The sequence below is a fragment of the Xiphias gladius genome, chromosome 1 (assembly GCF_016859285.1).
Source record: "Xiphias gladius isolate SHS-SW01 ecotype Sanya breed wild chromosome 1, ASM1685928v1, whole genome shotgun sequence".
Classification (NCBI taxonomy): domain Eukaryota; kingdom Metazoa; phylum Chordata; class Actinopteri; order Istiophoriformes; family Xiphiidae; genus Xiphias; species Xiphias gladius.
In genome coordinates, this window is record NC_053400.1 from 18,399,353 (window position 1) to 18,421,365 (window position 22,013).

Sequence of the window (22,013 nt, forward strand, 5' to 3'; positions counted from 1 at the left end):
ATTAACATTAATAGTAACATTAATAAGACTTAGAACATGCATAGCCATAACAGGAAGATTCTGGCAAACTCCTTTATTGTGAAGTGAGCAGTGAGTACCAGCTCCTTCTAATAGCCACTCCTATTGATAAGAGGTGCTCCACCTGTCCCAGCCCGCATAAGAGGACCCGCCCAGTGAGAGTCCTGCTCTCAGGGCAGGAGGCCCAGACCAGGGAGGCAGGTGAAATGTGGCCCGACAGGTCTGATGGGAATACAGAGAGACACGCATAAGGAGTCAGAGAGACAGGCAGGGAGGTTGCTGATTGACTGACAAGCCTGTCAGCCTGCTGGATTTAGGAACAGTCTGGCTGGAAGTAGTACAATGGCATATTTGTGTTTGTGTTGCAGAGTGTGGAACTGGATTGCACCTGGTCATTACACTGACTGAGAGGGCACCTTGTGGCCCTGTGGACTCCCACCACCACCACCAGGCTTGACCGAGGGTGGAATTTCCCTCTTCTTCCCCTGGCTGGAGCCGGGGGCAGATGGTCGCTCTGAGACTTTGAGCAGAACTCAGGAAGGAGAGTGAGAGGAAGGGTGGGAGGAGGGTCAGAGAGGGAGACGGAGAGGAAGAGAAGTGAGGAGTGGACAGAAGAGGAGACATGCTTCGCTACGGTTCAGGACAAACGGTTTCCACCACCACAACAACAGAGGACTCGGTAGAGACTTCAAGTGAGGTAAGAAGTCCCAGAGAAGTCAGCACACTGAAATGCTCCCTCCGTGTCTCTCCTTTTCCCTCTTTCTTCTCCTCTGTGTTTTGCAAACTGCCCAGTGTTTTTTCCTCCCTCCTCTGTTGTCCCCTGTTGCTTTAACTCCGTAGCCACTTGTTTCTTGTCTGTGTACATTAAAATAAATTTTGTCAGTCCCAGCAAACAATTTCTGTTCCCCGATCTTCTGAAAGTTCATGTTTGTTATGGGATGTGTTCACTTACAAGAGCATGTAATGGGAGCTGAGTGTGCAGGAGGCAGGGCTGTCATGTTTATTTGAACAGCTCTCTGATAAAACAGGCCATTGTACTAAATCAGCTTTTAAAGTTCTTCCCCTTGTTTGTAAATGAAGTAAAACCCTATTAGTATTTTTTTTTTAATTCAGTCTGATCTTAGTACATTTCTGCAGCATGTTTTTTTTTGTGGAATAATGTCTTAAAATAAAATCTTTCAAAATATATAACTGTAAGAAATTGTTGCTCGTACACAACCAAACAAAGCACCCACTGTAGTGTAAATATTACAGCGGTTGTCTCAGTAGCACAGTTTCAGGGCATTTGCATGAACCTTGTTTGCAGTTCCGTTGCTATTGTCTATAAATAAACTCAAGGTGGTGGACTGTTGGGGTCTGTGAGACAGGTAAAGATTCTGAATCTCAGTTTCAGTCACGTTTTAATGTAAACTCTTCAATCTCTTCTCATAGTACCATACTACAAACATGAATTTGCTCGCAGAACATAATTCATTTGCCTTTTATTTGTTTGTTTTTCTCAGAGGAGGATCAAACGTCTCAGGTTAACTCTACATGCGGGAGATCATGGAAACAACAAGCCAAAAACAACGAACTCAGACACAGTAAGTCATATATCTCCCTCTCATAGAAATTTTACAATTAATCAAGCGGCATCATGCCTATAAATCTTGCACGACAGCTCTATTCAGATAGCTAAAGGTTTAATGAATGGAGTCAAACGTAATATTCCCTCTTGTTGAAATGAATTTGACTCAACAAATCAGCTGAATCAGTGTGTGTGTCTCTCTGTAACTATGAATGTACAACCACACATGCCAAGGCACTCTCAAAATTAGTTATACAGGAGAATGATAAGAACTGAAACTACAACATTAATCCATCATATAATACATAGTAAGAATGATGGTGGAGCCACTGAGATTTATGCTTTTTTTTTTAATCATCTGGTCTAGTTACACAATCATGACAAGGGGGTGTGTGCTTGTGATAATGCACACACACATCTGTTTCAAATTTACTTCAAAGTTCAGCTCTGACTATGTATTGTGAATCTATTCCATGCGCTAGAAAATGTTTAAAATACTTTTGCAGAACAGACATGTTTGATCTCTCACTGAAAAAACCTGACAGCGTAGCTGAAACAGTATCAACTCAAACACTGATAACTAAACAACCATAGCTCATAAAATTGGCTTTTGCCCACTGTGGTGCAGAACTGCAGTCAGACAGTATCAGTGTGTGTTCTTGCACGCTGTGACCGTGTGAATGATGATTGTGTGCCTATGCTGCAGGCTGTGTGGGTGTTTGCTGTAAGTGGCTCTGCCCCGGCATTTGTTTGAGTTAAGGATCTGTGGTCTGGAGCCTGATGCAAGAGTTTGACAGTGAGACTGTGAGAACAGAGTGCAACACTTTGTTTATTGTTGGCCCCGAGGAGGCTTTAGGACCTTGTAACTGTGCGGAATCCTGACAGAAGCATGGTGGCATGTTTTGTATGAACCTTGGTCAGGGAGTATGGTGTTTGTCAAGTGACCACACCCCAACACACTCCACTGATAGCACGCTGCCGTAATCTGTGAAAGTGCTGCCCTTTGGGACGGTGTGCCCACGACTATTGAAACCGATAACAGTGACTAGTTTTTGGGCCAGAATGAACACAAACTGGAGAGTAACACGCATGTGCTTGGTGATGACGTGTACTTCAGTGTTTTTTTAGTGAGGACGCAACTCTGCGCCCCTTCAACTTTGCAGCCAATGTGTCTGTGGACAGCAGAGCAGCAGTTTTTACAGACAACCAGCCACCTGAAGTGTAACTCTCGGCAAAAAAGTGAGCAACTGTATTTCTCAAAATGTTGAACTATTGCTATAAGATCCGAAATTCACAAGATATTCCACATGAAAATATGCACAAAATGATGTCAAACACAACTACAGCCAATTCATAGAAGTGCTGAAACAAGCTGATGCATAAATTCCAGGTGAAACTGTGGCACAGAGTGGAAAAGCCACTTCGGGAGAATTGGAAGAGGAATATCAGGGTTCAAGAGGTTAAACTCACCTCTACGTGTCCCCTTCATCTGCTCATTAAGCATTCAGGACTGAGCTCAGAGTGCAGGTACTGCTGCAATTGCAAAAACAGTTGAAATACTCACACAGTGATTAAAACTGGCAGTTTCAAACATGCTTGATTTAACAGTCCTGTTTTGTGCTGTTTTCATGGAAGCTGCTCAATCTTTAATCTTAGATCTAATCTTTAGAGAAGGTCAAATGTAGGTCACTTGGATTTTGTGTGGTTTTGTGATGAAAAAAAGAACAAAAAAAATAGGAAAAAGGGATGACACAAAGTTAATCTTGGAGGAAGGAAATGACCAATATATCCTCTGTCACAGAACCACTTTAACCAGTGTTTCAGTAGAAACACTGGTTAAAGTGGTTCTTCGCCATAAAATTAGGGAGGGTGTGTCCTGCAACCTGACACATCATGGACACAATCCAACCAGTGACTATGGCCTAGATGAGATGAAATACATCTGCACCATGACACACACAGAGGACTAAAAGACACAGGGTTGCTACATACAGAAGTTTCTACACCTACAGCATTGGATTTCATCTCCACAATTACCGCAGGTCTCTTTAAAGTGAACACGGATCAGGAAAATGAGCTACATGAGAGGGTCTTTGTGTTGTGACTTCAAATACAACTTTCATGTTGGTGTTGGAAACGAGCTAATCCAATCAGTCGACTCCTACCTAATGCTGTCATATGATAGAGCAGTCAGTTAATGTGCTTCAAACAAGCGACACGGTGAAATGTTTGACAATGCAGTGACATATGATTATTTCAAAGAGACGTCTTTAAGTTGTTTTACATAATGCAGGTAGTCAGTGACGTCTGTGAGCAGGTCATGCTCACAAAACAAAAGAAGCCCTGTGTGCTCTGTTCCGCCAAAAATGCTGGGCTGCGGTTTGAGCTGCAAACACCACGTAAACATTGTCCACCAGTGTGGTCAAACATTGCCACTGTAAAATTCAAAGCTGAATGGACAGCACATAGAGCTTTGTTATTCTGAGCTCTCAGAGAGGCGGGCTGCAGTGTTGTTAAAACATGAAGAATACACATCCGCCTGTTAGAAGGGCCTTCACCATTTCTCTACAGCATGTCCTTTGTAGATTAAGTGGTGCAGAAATGTAAGGCACAGCTCTGTCCATGGGACAACACTGGTGTCTTTGTTCGAGTTTTTCTCCTCACTCTTATCTCCGTGAGATGTGGAGGCTGACGCCTCTTTCTCTGGGTAATAGGTCTGAATATTTAGTCTCATGGTGTCATCTATCTATCTATCTAGCTATCTTAGAAGAAACTTTTCAATTCATAGTCTTAGATAAACACCAATTGGTTGAAAAGACAATTAAAACAAAATTATTGTTTACACAACAGGCGGATAAATATTTTAATATTGTTACCCCACCCCAGTGGTGACCACATCCTCACCACACCCACCACAAGATAATACAATACCTAACCGTGAAATCAACAGTGTCACAGTGACACAATAAACAATCCTAGGGAATCATGGGGAGTATGCAATAAAGCATACAATAGGCCGTACAGTGCTTCTTGGATCCATACACATACAAATAATTCAAATGAAATCTATTAAGTCTCCAGGCACAAAACATAATATTCACATACAATTAGAAAACTATATGCAACACATTCAAATTACTGTAAGAGAGAAGGAGGGCACCAAAACAAACAACCAAAAGCCAAACAAAACAAAAAAAAGATAATAAGATAACAAATGTTTGCAAGACTGTGTTTGTTTGCATTCCGGGTCTTTGCTAAATGTAACCACAAACAAGGTCAGACTAGAGTACTTTACTGCAACAGAAACTTTGCTAATTAGAAGGTATCAGTGGTGTGGGATGTTTGCACAAAGTAATAACACTTAATTTGAACATTTTGACCTCTGTAGTGTCCACACTGTGGAATGAAATGAATCATTCACGATGGCAACCTTGAATATTTGTTGTTGATGCCTTTTTTTTTTTTTCTCTACAGGCTGAGAAAGAAAAAGATGTCCATGGGGCATGGAAGAAGAAGAATGGGCTTATCCAAAGAGAGAGGCCAGCTGGCAGGGAGTCACCTCAGCAGGTAGACAACCAAACCCACCAGATGAATAATAGGCATGACACTGCGACGCACACGCGTCGCTGACATCCTTCTGTAAAACACGACTCTGTGCATGCTCTCTCAGGCTGTCATGAATAATGTCACCATAGATATTCAGCATGAACAGGTGCTGGGAGGTAAGTGTAACAAATTCCATGTCTGTAGTGTATCTGTTTAAGTTTGAAGGAGACCTGCATATTCATCCTCACTGGTTCAGTTAATGTTTGGTTTTTCCCTGAGTTGTGTAAAAATGTAGCACAGACAACAGAATAGTCAATTAATTGATTAGTTGAAAATTAAGTGGAAACAATTATAATAACTGATTAACAATTTAAGTTCTATTTTAAGCAAAAATGCCAAGAGTTATCTGGCTCCTGCTCCTTGAATGTGAATTTTATTTTTCTTTGTCTTCTGTGATAGTAAACTCAGTATATTTTTGAGTTTTGGACTTTTGGTCAGACAAACCAAGCCATTTGAATAGGTCAGTTTGGGCTTTAGGAAATTGTGATGGGCATTTGTCATTATTTTGTGACATGTAAACTCTAAAAGATTTATTGCTTAATCAAGAAATGAATATACAGAATAACCAATAATGAAAATGAGTGTTAGTTGCAGCCCTAGAATTTCCTTCTAATTTTCAAACTCTTTTTGAAAAATGTCTTTTCCCCTTGCAGCACATCTGAAATATTTACAGAGATTGAATCCCTAAGCTACAGCTGAGTAATTTATCTGTTCCCACAACTATAACTGTCATTTGTTATTTAGTTATTGCATTGTCTAAAGTGCTGCGCTGCTCCTGTGCTGGTGTGCATCTATTTTCATTGGTGGCCTGGCTGTAAGAGGTACAATAGACAGAAACGGCAGCAGCTCATGTACTGGGTTGCAGAAACACGACACCTTCAATACACCCCTGCATTTTTTCAAGCCCTTCGTTCCCAACCTCCTGTTTGCAGTGCTCAGCAGCAGTAGTGCTGGAAATACCTGATCAAGTGTACATATACGGACATGTGCATATGCACACAACCGCGTGATCCACCTGCAAGTGTGCATGGCTGCACATAAGCATGCACACAAATACACAAACACTATGACAGTCTTAGTCAGCCTCGGCGGAGGGTGGCTACAGAAACCTGACCGGTGCGATCCTGTCTCCCTCAGCACCTCAGAGACATGACCAATGGGGTGCCGGAGTCCTCGCTGCAGCATCACGGGCCCAAAGTGTACGGCGTAGTGCAGAGGACGGGCTCGGACAGACAGCAGGAGGTGATGGCACGAGAGTGGACAGTCAATCACCTTCATGATGAGATGAGGTACATCAGGGAGGTGAGTGGAGACTAGCACAACAAGCAGACAAGCCTTTAGGTGAACACATCATTGCTTTAACATCACGACTTCTATGCATGGCCGTGTGGGTTGCTGAGTAGATAATGTCTGTATGTCTTGTGTATATGTATACAGGTGAGAGATTCTCTGGAGAAGGTGAGAGAGCGCATGTACGGGCAGTTTGGAGGAATGCAGCAATCAATGCAGAAGCTTTCACAAGAAATCAGGGTAATGAATTATGTAACACCATGTGACTGCACAGAACTCCCTCATCAAACTCCAATCTGTGAAGCTGGGAATAAATCTGAAAATGCAGTGTACCTTTTGTTTCTGCAGGCTGCCAACTCACATCGGAGGAGCCTGGAGTCAGAGGTGAGGATAAGGACGGAAGCCATGGAGAGCTTTGATCAGATGAACAGCTCCCTCATATCTGCCAACATCGGCCTGCAGGTAACAAATCATCGGAGCTGAACCCGTGAAGACTCTCTGTAAGGCAACCGCGTGCCGCTACAGAAAGGGCAGGCTTGACAAGTAAAAAAAGTTTCCTTTGCAGAAATCCCTTCTGGAGCACTGTCAGAACAGAGTGGACACGAAAGAGGAGGTGAAGAGTTTGCAGAGCGCCTGTAAGAAAACACAAGAAAAGCTCAGAGACAAAGAGAGGGAGCTGGCCACTGTGCAGGCTGAAAACCAGACGTTGAGACTACAGGTCAGACTACATACACACTCACTCATGCATCCATAAATTTCAAAACACTACCATGGAAAAACCTGCTCTGACACATTCATTGACTTACTCAGATTCTGGTGAAGAGTGGGTGCTCAAATGACCTTTTGAAAAATGGTCTGATGAGTCAGTAACAATGGAGAAGGACAAGATGTGTGGCTAGTGAACAGCTGCTAAACAAAGAGAAACACTTTTATTCTCCACCTGATACCTTACCAATTTTCCATCTCTGTCGCAGGTTACAGTAAAATCACGAGTGAAAAGCAAACTTTACTGATAATCAAAATAGTCCTAAAAGCTCTGAGAACTCATCTCGTGCTCTAGTCTGTGTGGTGACAAAACAAAAAATGGTCACTTTCCTTTAGAGAGCAAATAATCCCAATTTCAAAAAATCAAGACATTTGAGAAGTAGTAGATAAAGTACTATGCCTCGATCCCATTTACAAACAGATCCTCTCACTGCAGCACATAAGCACATCAGCTGCATCTGCATCCTCTATTCTAGCGTCGATATGGAATAATCAGCCGACGTCAGTCTTAATTTTTGCTGTGCTGTGCTGTGATTTTACCAGGTGGAGTCTTCACAGGAGGCCAACACTCAGGCGCTGCAGGAGCTCTCAGTGAAGCTACAGAGGGAGTACGAAGAAAAGCTGCTGGAGGAACAACGGAAACACAGGGAGGAGATTGAAAACCTACAGGTCTGCATTCTTTACTGCTGATGCATTTACGCTCACCATAGTCCATCACATGCAGTTTCAATGCCAATAGAAATCAATACTTACTGTATGTGTTATAAGAACGGGATAGATGTGAGATGATTACCAAAGATAGCTCAAATGCTTTTAATTTTGACACATTTTGCAAAGATTATGAATGAGAATTTTACTCTAAAGCAAATTCAATCTAAGTGAAAACCAAAAAGTAGACAAATGACTAAATTCTCGATAATTAAAAAAAAACAAAAAAACAAAACAGTCCAACATCACAACCAAAATGTATTTTTTACCCACACAGGCCCAACTTAATGAGTACATCAGGCGACTGGAGGAAGCAGAGAGAAACATCAGGACTGCAGAGGCCAAGATCGCCGAGAGGGATCAGAGGATCATTGAAGTGGAGCGTCTGCTGGACTGTATGGGAAAGGTAAGGCAAATTATAACATGACGAAGATCAAACAAACTATTCTTCATGCAAAAAATAAACACCTTATTCTGTAATCTTTGTCTTCACTCTCTATTCTTCTGCGTCTACCTCTGCCTGGACCAAGCACTTTGAGCAGTCTGTTGTTTTTCCCCCTTGTCTGCCTCATCCATGTTCAGTAGATGTGGTACCTACGTAAAAATACTTAACTTTCCATAAACAGTCATCTGTTATCAAATGACTGAATCTTTTTATGGTGTTACCAGATTAATGAAATGTATGAAATATTTAAGTTTGAAAGGTTATGACTGTTGTACATTTGAATTCTGTCTGAAAGCAACAAGAAATGCACATACTGCTGCAGGGAAAATAAACTGTGGTTTTGAGAATTTCACGCTGTTTTGAGAATCATGATTTATATTCGACCATTGTGTAAAAAGGAACTGAGAAAAAAAATGACCTATCATTTCCACAGGAAAAGAGTCAACTCCAGAAGAAGCTGCAGGAATGTGATCAGCGTCTCCGCTTGATGGAGTTGACGTACACAGCTGATGCAACTGTAGCCAAAAGGTACAAATTAAGGTTCCGAAAAACAAACATCAGTTTGCCGACATTTCCAACTCCAGGTCAATTTATTAGCTTGTTTGTGGGCTTTCAATTATATAAACCCTCTTCATCAGCCAATGAAGTTTGCTCAGTTGTCATGACGTTGGATCTGAGTGTGTTCAAGTTCTTCGTCTTTAAGTAGGGATTGTTTCGTCAAACTACTATTTCGGATGTCAAGAATGAACTTTCATGCTTCAAAACATATCATATTTGAACTTTGAAAGCCTGCAAATCAGTAAGTGTGCTGCAGTCCCTTTTGCCTTCAAAGCTGGGAAGCATCTAAGCTCGGGAAAATGCAAGAAGTTTATTCTGTATGTGGGACTAAATGGTTGCTGGTTGTGTTTAGGTCCAAAGAGCTGCAAGGTGAAGCGGTAGATCTCCGTGAGAGAATCAAACACTTGAACGACATGGTGTTCTGCCAGCAGAGGAAAGTCAAAGGAATGATCGAAGAGGTGAGGAGGGTTCATTTATCTGTGCGTGAAACTGCCCAATCACGTGCGTTCAGGTCTTCTCTTCTAATTTGTGTTTTGATAATGGTTGCGGATACATAAGGCAGCTGAAGTATTAGACGTTTATTTAGCAGAGCACCAGAGTACGGGGGAATTCAGTGCACACAAGTAATATGAAACTTAATCAGGAGCCAGAGTCAATAAAGGGTGGTGCACGGTGCTGGCGCGGTGGTTAAGATGCATTCCTGCAGCGGTCATGTTTATTTGTCTGAATAATTTCCAACAGAAGCCCTGGAAATAACTATGTATTTTTAATTGTGCATATAGGCAAAATAAAGACAGTGTTCAATTAGTACATTTCTAATCAATAAACTCTAATAAATTGCTAGTGTACATTCATAAGCTCCCAATAATAAATGAATAATGAATGAATATTACGTTTGGTTTAAATTGAGCTTTTCTTTCCATTCCTATTTTCCTCATAGTTAGCACCAAATCATAAAGTTATTTCCAGGAAACTTCCAAGAAAATGATTAGGTACAGATTACAGACTCATGAAATGGAGCATTACTGCCAACAATCCATATACAGTAAGATCACAATATTGAATTGAGTAAACTGAGCAGGGACAAGATCTGCAAGAAAACACACAATCACTAACTTCTGCTAAATGCTGTTCTTGAATTTGTGAAGGTTCAATCACTGCGAGCTCAAGTCGCTCAGAAGGATATGTTCATCTCAGAGCTTCTGGACAGAATTGCAATAATTGAGTGTGAGGTAAGACAAATACTTCACTGTGTGTTTAATGTGTGTTTTAATTTTGGTGTGGCGCCATAATCTGCTGCATGGCTACACATGATTGCCTGGGCTGCTTAAATGCTGGATATCCTGAAATTTCAGCAGGGCATGTGTGGTTTTCTTGTATCACTGCAACTATCAAGGCACTTTCACATGTAAAGTGACCGCAGTCCTTTGCATGTATCTGACCTGACAGTGTTGTTTCCTGTTTTCCTTTTCCTAGAATAATGAATTAGAAGACAAGCTGAAGTATTTTGTGTCCACACAGAGTAGGCCACGGGAGGTTTTGGAAACCAGGGAGATAGGAGTAGGGTGTGATCTGCTCCCCAGGTAAGAAGCAAAGTTGGAGAAACATATTTAGTAGCATCATGCTAGATTTGGGGCTTCGTTTGGAGGTGGTTTCTCACTCTCATGTCTGACTGTGCATCTGCAGACAAGAAGCACAGAGGCATGATGTTGAAACTCCTGTTCTGTGTGAACCAAGTCATCTCCATCCCATACAACTCCCAACACCTGTTCAGCCTCCATCACCAGTGAAACCTTCATCACCCACCCAACCTCTATCACCCACACAGTGTCCATCCCCCTTACAACTTTCATTCTCCACACAACCTCCATCCCCCACACAACCTTCACTCCCGCCATCTCCCATTCAGCATCCATCTCTCTACCTGACAACCCCCACCCAACCAAGGATGTTCAAGTCTAATAACCCTCCACCCAGCAGGCTGGAGTCTAGTTTACTGAAGTACACTCCTGTTGAATACAGCCGTTTCCTGCAGTCCAGCCCCTCAGTACCGAGCGGGACGCTCCCCTACACCTGCCCGACTGATCCTGAACCTCCTTTGAGCCCGGTCCAGTCCGGGAGAGATGAGTTGGACGCTGAAGCAAACACAAATACGCACTCAAATGCGGAGGAATCCACTTCATCCCCGTCCTCTCCTCGAGCGAGATCAAGAGCACCACAAGTTTATACACCGTTCATGAAACTTATGGAAATGACAGCAAAGATAAATATAGAGTAATCTTAAAGTAATAGTAATAGACATTTTAGACATTCGGGAAATACACTAATTTTCTTTCTTGCCGAGGGTTAAATGAGAAGATTGATACCACTCCCATTTTTTATGGTAACCATGATGCTACAACCATCGGCCAGTTAGCTTAGCTTAGCATAAATGCTGAAAATCGGGGTAAACAGCTAGCCTACAGGATTTGTCCAAAAGTAAGAAAATCGGCTTTAGAGCTAAAGCTGGTTGGAAAAATGAAGTGTAAAATTCAAAGTTTTACAGTGGTTACCAGTGAAAGTCACTGCTCCCAGCCGAGAAACAGTCCGGTCCACAGCTGTAAAAATGGCAAATTGACATTTTTACACTTCAGTTTTTGTACGGATTACAAAACTAGTTTGTCTAATACTGAGCTTTAGAGGTCCTGTTAGGTGGATATTTAAATATTTGGAGAGAACAACGCAGTCTTTTCTCCCTGTTTCCAGTCTTTATGCTAAACTAAGCCATATATAGCTGCAGTTAGCTTAGCATGAAGCTAACCTGTACATCATGACTGTACGTTATATATGTGTCTGCAGTTCAAACTAAGCTAACTGCGGTTACACGTTCACCGTACAGTCATGAAAGTGGTATTGATCCTCTCTTCTGACCCTCGGCATGAAAGCTAATAAGCGCAGGCGAATTTTAAAAATGGTGAACTATTCCTTTAAAACTCAGTTGTCTTTGGTCTTATTTTCACTGCTGATTATCTTTTTACAATCAGCATATGTGTTACACAGATCTCATTTTTTAAAACAGTTTGAAGATGACACATTCAAATTACTCAATTCCCTGTCATATCTCATGTAGAAAATGATTCTGGCTGATGATGTAAAAAGTCTTATGTAGGTTTTCAATTCTATTCTGCTTCTGTGTTTGCACATAGCACTGTTAATTATAATAAAATGTTTTAGGGTGTAAATAATCTGATACTCTGTAAAAGTATTTTGTAAAAAATGTACTGAAGGATTATATTTGTTTTGTTTACAGTGTATCTAGCCTACTTATGTTGTTCATGGAGCTATGAGCATCCAGTCTTATATGAAGCTTGATAAAGTTTTGTGTGTATTTTCCTATCATTTTATATTGGCTCTGTACAAATTAAATGAATATTATTTTGTTATTGTCACATTATTTACAAAATATTTATTACCATGCTTTGTGCCTTTGTGATAGCCTGCTATCTGATACTGGTGGTGGGAACGAATCTCTGTGAACTGGCAACAGGGTAATATAACAATATAATGTAAAGTACATTTCTGTGCTAATGATAAAACTGTTCAGTTACTTAACTAAAGATATTAACCTTAACGAGGTGACTGCCATTCCTGAGCCACAGGCACAAGTATTATCCAGCTGTTGTCTGCACTGCCACAACTGTGATCTGAAAATGCTTTCTGATGTGCCTTTTCCTTAACGTTACATATCAAACTGCAACTAATGAAAAGAGCCCAGCGTATGTTTGGCTAATAAAGACGATACTCCACAAGTATCCTGACTGATTCAATGGACACCTCCACTTACATACAAACTGATACATTTACAGAAGCCTCAAGCCTATATACAGTATGACTGCTACTTTGTTCACTGATGTGGATCGCTCTGATCCACTGATTTGTACTCCTTCCGTTTCGGATGTTTAACTTTCGTGCTTTTACATGAATGATATGTACACACACTGAACTCCAGATAAAGTCAACGTACTGTACATATGAAAAAGATTAGGTCACTAACTCTATTTCGAGGACCTGTTCTTTGTATAATAAGCAGTCTGCAGAACTATTGCCTATTGCTTTTTAACAGTAAATTATGTACACAGGCTTCACAATGCAAATCTGTAGTTGCCTGGATAAAACTCAGCTGTTTCACTAAACAAAACGGTATTTGTTACTGTCATTTTTATAAACTGTGCAGCGAAGATAGACTAATTCAGAGTCAGGCTGGTATTTGTTGAGTATTTGTTCATATCAGTGATGTTGCAAGAAAATTTGTAGATTGTCCAAAAAGCTCTCCAAAGCTTTGTATAATAGATTAAAACAAAGTAGTACAAACATTTACCAGAATCAGGAACAGGATTGGAAGGACAAAACCTAAAGTGTTCCAATCAGTGATATTGTTAGCAAAGTACATCCAGTCCTGTGTTTCAGATGATAGTACCACAAAGTTCACGTGATACACTTATTTCTACTAGTTCCTCGGATTTTGATTAGAGGAGATGAATAGAGGTAGATACCGTGGAGAAAAGAGCCGAATGTAAGGAGTGCAGTCTATTGAGATTTTTTTTCCAACTGTGCAGCTGCAGCCAAAAGTCAAACTGACTTTAAATCCTGAGATGGGAAAGAGAGGACACAGCTGTAACCTCCTGGTTGACGTTTGGGTCATTGTCTCCTGAGCTGAGCGAGAAATTAGTTGGCACAGTGGTTGGGAAACATCCAGATGGGAAATTCAGCTGTGGAAAATCTGAGACTATGAAGCCTTTTTATATTGACTGAATTGATTACGGAGAAGAAATGAATATCTTAAATGGCAAAGTGTCACAAGTTGGAGTAACAGGTTCCTCTTTGAAATCCATACCTGGTGCTAACGACTACATTTGACCTGCAGAGGGCAGCAAATCACCCTCACTTGGCTGTGACAAGAAGAAGAGCTGCGTTACACTGTCCTGTGCAGTGGGGGGCGTTCGAGCTCCACCTCTTATTTTCGATATCCGCGTAAGAAGAAGAACCCGACTTCGAAAAGTCTCACGTAGAAGAAGGCAACCTCCAGCCCTAACAGGTTTCCTAAGCTCTCTAACCATCAATTAGTCGGTCAGCTGGCGTTTTTTTGAGCCGGTTAACGTGTGCACCAAGTTTGTATGTTGGGTGTTAAAACTGAGACGTTGGGTTCTGCTGTTTGTGAATGGCTGTAGCTAGCTATCAGTAGCTAACAGTGATGTCTCCACCGTGGACAGAGCGCCAGGGACAGGTGGGAGACCTGAGAAACCAGAGCAGAGAAGAGCTCCAAGAACTGCTGCTGCGACAGGAAAAGATACTCTCTAACACGTAAGTTCCCACAATTAGCCTGTACCGTTCATGTATATCTATCACACATGAGAGGCAGAAACTGGGGCACATGTCTCACTGTGGCGCTTGTTGGCGCACACAGTAACTGTGATAGCTTAGTAATAGCAACAGTTTGACACAAGAAACATGGTGACTTTAAATAAGTTTGTTGTAATGAGAGCTGCTCCGCCGTCACTGAGCTTGTTATCTGCACTGTTGTCCATCAGTACAGTACAGGATGTCAGGTTTCCTACCTACGGTCTGTATCTGAAGTTTTGCAGAGAACAGCTACAAATGAACAAATCATCTCTGTGTTCAATAATACGAGGTTTATCTCAGTCCGTTTTGGAAAAACTTTTGGTTCATGATGCAGAGCCTATACTACCATGCTGCGAAATGAGTACAGTGTAGTTAATCTACAATGCACAAACCGTCCAATGTACTTTAAAGCACAGATTATTGTTTTTCCTCCAAAATGTACACATACAGTACTCTGCAAACGTTATAGGCACTAAAAGTAAAGTGTGGACGTATTCAAATAAAATGCCATGTCATTTTTTTATTGATTAACTTCATACAAAATGTAATTTTGCCTTTTAAAAACAAAAGTTTTAGAACACCTCAGTTTTTATCAGTTGATACTGATATTTACATAGTGTAATGTTTCAGTGCAATTAAAGCATAGAACAAATAAAAATAAACATTAAAAAAAAAGGAATCATGGAACCTTAAATCTTAAATTTAATCTAAATGTTTGACTCATTCAGCAGCTGAACACACTTATGACGTTTTTTCTACAATGGAAATGAAACATTTATGGAAAGTTTGTCCCAACACTGTAGCAGAGGTTCCTACAGATGTGTTGCACTTGCAGGTTGCTTTGCTTTCACTTTCAGTCCAGTTCATCCCAAAACCAGCTCCATAGGGTTTAGGTCTGGAGACTGTGCTGGTCTTCCATCATGTGAAGCCACCATCTAGGTCTGTTCTTCTAATGTTTTGGGTCATTATCTTGCTGTAGGACGAACCCCTTACCAACCAGTCCGTCTTCCTTTGTTACTTGCCTTTTCTCACCATTCTGACAGCAACATACAGCACTACTTCCTGCAGTACATTACAGAGGGTGTAGTAACACAGTTTGTTCCAACACTGCCTTTGTACAAACAGAGGGTAAGTAAGTAATCAACAAAAGTTTTGGCACCTGTAGGATTGTTTGCTTTAACTTTTAAGGCTCCATTTACTTCCACTGATGCAGGAAAGCTGTAAATTAAGCGATTTCTTAATCCCTGAGAAAGGCCTGTTTTCGATGAAATTTACATGATTTTACAGTTTCTGGCGACTTAAACTTTTTTATTTTTTACCTTGGGCAGTATACCACTCACCTTTGTATCATTTAAGGTTATTCACTGGACTTGAACTGCTTATGTTTCAGTAAAAGCTATAAAAATGGGATGTTCTAAAACTTTTGACTGGTAGTGTACTTGGCAGTCACTCAGCAGATAAGTTGTTCCAAGCATCTTGGAGAACTTGCCCCAGTTCTTCTGTGGATTAAGGTTGTGTCAGTGTTTTCTGTCTGTTCATGCAATCCCAGAGTGACTCCATGATGTTGAGATCAGGGCTTTTTGGAGGCCAGACCATCTGTTGCCAGACTCCTTGTTCTTCTGGTGGCTGAAGATAGTTCTTTATGACTCTGGCTGTATGTTTGGGGTTGTTGTCATGCTGCAAAATGGATTTGGGACCGATCAGACGCCTCCCGGATGGTATTGTGTGACATAGAAGAATTTAAACATCTAAAGTGCCTAAGAACTTTTTCACAGTACCGTAGATATCAGCATCCAAAGCAGCTTCAAATGTGACTAATATGTAAAGCATGACATTTTTTGACTGTGGTCATAATAGTTCTGCACAACTAATATGATTATACAGCAGTATTACATCAAATAGTCATAGAATATACAATACTAGTTTGCTTTTTACAATGATTGAATATTGGATGCAATGTGTGAAATTGTTTAAGCAAAAATACAGATGGGTGAAAAAGAAAAAAATCTGAATGAATGAGTAGAGAAACATAAATGGAGATCCTTCTGTATGGAGTTGGTGAATGCTCTCATGAATATCAAAATGATGTGAATCAAATGCTATGGGCTTCACAGTCACCAGATCCAAACCCAACTGAACCTCTAAAGGTGGGTTCGGAGTGACTCCACCACCATCATCAAAATGCCGAATTAGACAATAACCTTTGGAAGAATAGTGCTCACCCCTCCACTAGAGCTCGAGAGACTTGTAAAGCCCATCTCTTTGTCTATAGTTAATGTTGGCTTATTTGTTAAATGTCTCCTCTCTGTATCTTGAATGATAGTTTTGAATCTACAATGAAATGTTGGGTTTGTGTTGTTCACAGGAAGTTATTGCAGACTCTTCCTGACAAAGGGAAAAAGATATCAGAATTTGCGGAGAAAGTGCGTCTTGCCATTGAACACAACAATGAAGAGGAGAGGAGACAGAGCTTGGTGTCTGCTGCCAGGACAGAGTTAAAGTTCAAGTACCAGCAGGCTTTCACTATGCGAAAACATCCCATCCCTAACACACCAACAGCCTCACACCAAAACAGGCAAAGTGAGGCTGCTGCAGCTGATATGGTACATGAGAGGGAGACCTCACCTGACTCAGCTCATGTGCAGGAAAACACAACTTTGGACCAGCAACAGGACCAGTTTGTCTCCAGAGCGGCTGCTCATGAAACCATGGAGACGGCTGCTGCTGGGGCCTCTCTGAACTCTGATGAGACAAAGGAGAGTGACCTTTTGGAGGCCTTGGAAAGGGTCAGACTGTCTGAAACTAGTACTGTTTTCAGTAGCCAGTCCAAAGACCCATTAAACAGCACGGCAAGAGACAATTACTTTCTGAGAAAGCAGTCACCAAAAAAGCCTCACTATGTAACTGTCCTGGAAAAAACAGAGAGAACTTCAGCTCCCAGGAAGCAGAAATTCAAACCAAATCAGTGAGTGCATTGTTTGATGATGTGATGATTACTTTTGTAAACTTTTATAACAAAAAAGACTTAGACAATTAAGTAGATTTCATACAGTAACATTGTGTGCCATTGTATGTAATTTTGCTTTCTATCATAGTTCTCATTAGTTATTTGATTGTAAATAACATTTTCTCAACGGTGTGTCCAGGCTGCCCCACAGAAGTGACATTTCTCCATCAGGATATTTGTCACCCAGCCAGTCTTCTGAAGGCTCATTGCTGCTCTCTGTCCAGGCCAGGAAGGAGCGGGACAGAAAACACCTGGACGACATCACTGCAGCCAAACTCCCTCCTCTCCACCACAACCCAGCCCAGCTTCTGTCTCTGGAAGAGTCGGCTGTCCTCCTGAAAGAACAAACCAAGAAGCAGCAGGTTTGTTCCGCCGAGCCTTCCACACACTTATCTTATACGTACAGTGTATACATTAAACTGTAGGCAGACTGACAGCGTCAAAAATTTCCACTTGCCAAAAGCAAATTTTTTTTCTTTGAATAAACGAATAAGGCTTCTTCACCATGATGGGCGGTAACATGTTTATGTAACAGTACTTGAATGCCTTGGTTACAGTCAGCCATGGTGAATTTGGGCGTTGAGACCAAAAACAGCCCTGTGTTAAGAAATGCAAGAGGCTGCGATGGCGCGGTGAACAATGAACGTGGACAATGCAGTGTTCATGTTACAAAATAGTAATCTATGTGCGCTTGCACCACAGAGCCTTGCCAAATGATGCCGCACTGAGGTTCAACAACAGTTGAGCAGATTCAACTTTTTTGCCAAATGACCCTGCATTTTTTTTTGCTGGAGCCCCTTGCGTCAGCACCCCTGGACTGGCCTCATTCAAATGAATGAGAGGACTGTGTCTTTACACACACTGCTAAAGAAGATCCGAACACAGCCTTCATTTTATTCAGAAAACAAAATGCCATTAACAATAGATAAGGTGATTATATTTCTGGAAAAACAAAACATAACAAAAAAAGATGTATTTTTGATCATCAATAACTATTACTTGCCAGTCTTCTTTATTTATCTTGGTACCTACTTAAAAAAAATAAACTTGTATATTATGCCCAGAGCTGTGGAAGTTACTCAAATCACAATCATAGTGTGCACTGTAATAGATGAAAAAGGAAACTCTTCATATTCAGATAATTGTATTTCTATTGAAACATTATTACAACAAACTTGTTTATTTGGCAGAAATGAGTTTGGTATTGACATTGCACCTGAATTTAAAGAAATTGAGTTTATACAAAGGTGACGTTTGACATTTTCTCCTCTAATCAAATTTGATTAATTTAATGAATCCAAGTGTGAAGTCTCCCCATAAGCTCTAGAGGGCAGCGTTCAGGCAGTATAGGCACTGTGTATCACTTCACATCCAAAGTACTGACTGTAGAGCCAAATGTCAAACAGTGTGCTGTTGTCAGCTTACTTAGGCCTGTTAAGCTTATTATCAGTCCTACTTTTATTGAGGATTTAATAGCTATGGCTGTGCTGCTTTATTATAATGTGCTTGTTTACTGTTTACCAGCCTATTCATGTCAACTTTTTCTCTTTGTTGTGTTTAATTTCAGGAGTTTCAGGCCAAGCTGGCAGCCCAGAAACTGTCTGAGGGATTGAAGACCTCTATGGGGAGCTACACTCCTGACGGTGGCCCCATGGCTGCCTACAGAGAGGTTCAAGATGAAGGAGCCCAGATCTCCTCAGAGGAAGACTGATCCTGGAAGGCCAGAGCTGGGGAAACCAGCGTGACCTTGGCCCTGGGGGAAACAGGCTTTGGACCTCGCAATCAGGACCAATCAAACAGGATTTTCACTCCAAGGAGAGGAATTCTTAACAGAGGAAAAGGGTCTTTCCTTGGAGTGAAGGCATAGTTGGTATCCCAGACGCAGGAAATTGAATGGCCGGCTGAGACACTAGCTCACTTAATTGTCATTCAGTTCGTATTGGGATAGGCTATTACAGTGTCCTGCAGGAATAATACCTGTGGATGACCAGGAGTCTTGAATGCTGAATTTGAAGCATGTACAATATTATGAGGCAAATGCAGTAATCTTTGCTTGAGAGTATTGTACATTGAAATTTCTATTTTAGTGTGTTAATAATTATAAAGCTCATGAACAGGTGGAGCAGACTGTTTTGGCACAATAGTGACTGTTTACAGGTTTGTCTAGAAAATAGACAGGAGCCTGCAGGTAGTTTTGTCAGATGTAATTATTACAGAATGTGTAACAATTGAATAAATACATCTGATTCCCCAAATGGTTGTGATTGTGTAACGTCAGCTGAAAATCTAAGTGTTTTCCTGAATCACAGACACTGTGAAGTACCTCATCAGCCCTTTTTAGTGTGGATGAAAATATATCTGTAAGAGCTGTCCTTTAATTTCTCTTCACTAATATGAAATTGCACTGATTAGAGCACCAGGAACATTGGTCATGTACCTGACAAACTAGTCTACCTTAATTTATCCGTTTGCTACAACCTAAATGTTAGTTTTGATAATGTGAAGAGAAACTGTGCAATGTGATAATGTGCATTGGAAATTGACAGTATTAAACCTACCGTGCACCCCTTAATGCAACTCTTAATTACAGATTTATGATAAGGAGTAAAACATACATTATTCCCTGCTAAAATTGAGTAAGAGTGTCAAGTCTAAAAAAAACCTAAAAATTCATTGCACCACAAAATTGTGCTAAAGTCCCGCATATGTACTCCTGTACTTTATTATTTCCCACACGTGGATAAGGAAATGCCAAGTAGATGGACATGAAAACTGCCCCTCACATATGAGCTACTTTATGTAAACTGAATAACTGTAAGGTAAACGTTGTGTTGACATTTTGACGTTTTTGTGCATATGTTCAACTAAAATAAGACCCAGTTTCCCCAGTGCAGATTTAAGTTTCACTATTGTCTGGGTATCAAATGGATGCAATCTAATTTATTGTTGGACTTCCAGCTTATTTCATTCTTTTATGTGCAAAACGAATCTGCACGGTGATATAAGTTTCAGTTTCTGGAGAAGCTATTGTCAGCGGCAGGCCCTGATTTTCTAAAATCCTGTGAGATCTTGTCAAGCCGGGATCTGTCACACACTTGATAAGATTAATGCAGAGGTAGTGAAATGTTGAAGCTTGATGGCTGAGACATCTGGACTGCATTTGGATCATGTTGTTGCTGGGAATGGCAGGCGATGATTGGACAGCAGCGGGCTAATGCAACATGGCAAATACCATTTTTCAACTTTGCTAATATGTGGTAGATAAGAAGTGCCAGCTACATTCAGCGTCTTTCCAAACGGCCTTTCCCATCGTCTTCCTTCCAACTCTCACAGAGGACTGCAGGCCATCTTGATTTAAATAGCCTGGTTCAGGGATTTTAATGAGAAAGAAATAAGGCACTGAGGCACGTTTTGGGGGAAATGAGGGTGGGTTCATATAGGTCAGACTCTGGTAGATGCCCTTTGATAACCTTTAGTAATTGTTGCTGAGGCATTGGTGGGAGACGTAGAAAAAAAAAACCCATCTGATTGCTGTGTATTTAGACACTGTATCTGATGGGCTCCAGAGTGGCCCTGTGGTGACGTCCAACAACAAATACAAGAGCACGCTCTGCAGAGGATCCTCATTGTGCTGGGATTAATTACAGCCTACCTTGCTTTTCGTAAATTCAGAGACTGTTACCAATTATGGGGCACATTTTTGCCATAGCTTTTCTCAGTGGTATCTGGCGTCAAACCTGACTCTGAATGTATGTTGATGTTGTTGAGGTGGAACTGAGCACACACTCTATAGTCCAAGCTTTTTTTACGTTGTCCATTGATAATGGGGTTCTTTATACTTCAGTTTGAATCCCAGACCCCTTGTCTCAGATTAATAAACTCCTCATGAAGTAGTCTGCAAGTGATTTGCTCCAACTCTCAATCCGAAATCACACATCTCACGGGAGTAAAAATAATTTGCTGTTTGGGAGGGGAAACTGGAATGTGATTTCAAAACTGCCTCTTCAAAGACCAGCCAACTCAGCCTTAAATTAGATATACAGTATGATGTATAGACTGGCGTTAAACATGAGTTAGGCCCTTGGCAGAATTATTGGATTATATCTGCCAGGTTACAACGTCTGAGGTCATGCTTTTTCCATTCTTCCATGTTTTTTATCATTTTTTTTTAGGGGCACATGAGGAGATGAAATAATGCAACACACAGCAGTTTTGTGCAGATAAGGTTACAGCCTCTCTCCTCATCCCAATTAAAACCAGCTCTCCCTCCTCTCACTACACTAGAATTGAATCAAGAGGTTTTTCAGCCATGCTAGTGGCATGGGTCTAGGAATGGCAACGTTGCTCTGTTGGTCAGTCAGTCCACCACTATTTGATGGATTGCCATAAAATGATGCACATACATTCATGGTCCCCAGAGAATGAAGCCTAATCACTGGTCCCCTTCCCATGGCTGTAGACTAGTAGTTTTGTTAATTCTCCATTCACTTTTTGAAATTTGTTTTACCAAGGAATTGTGTCAAATAGATAAAAATGTTGTGACTGGCATCTTCTTGCACCAAATGGATGTTTGCCATGAATTTTAAGGTGTGGAAGACAAACCTCACAGCGAGTTGGAGAAAGACAATGCCGCTCATTCGTGTTCACCTCGATTGTGAGAGCTGAACAAA

General features: G+C 41.0%; 1 protein-coding gene across 1 annotated transcript; it reads left to right on the top strand.

The window, feature by feature from the left end:
* Nucleotides 1-211: 211 nt before the first annotated feature.
* Nucleotides 212-19,749, top strand: polr2m (RNA polymerase II subunit M). The gene is made up of 19 exons (XM_040127153.1): nt 212-715; nt 1,521-1,601; nt 5,060-5,152; nt 6,329-6,493; nt 6,629-6,721; nt 6,830-6,943; nt 7,047-7,199; nt 7,790-7,915; nt 8,232-8,360; nt 8,833-8,927; nt 9,310-9,415; nt 10,106-10,189; nt 10,434-10,540; nt 10,644-11,231; nt 13,868-14,031; nt 14,207-14,297; nt 16,702-17,301; nt 17,483-17,705; nt 18,911-19,749. Exons 1-19 carry the CDS (start codon nt 641-643, stop codon nt 19,052-19,054), a joined length of 3,231 nt encoding a protein of 1,076 aa, XP_039983087.1. The 5' UTR covers nt 212-640; the 3' UTR covers nt 19,055-19,749.
* Nucleotides 19,750-22,013: the final 2,264 nt, after the last annotated feature.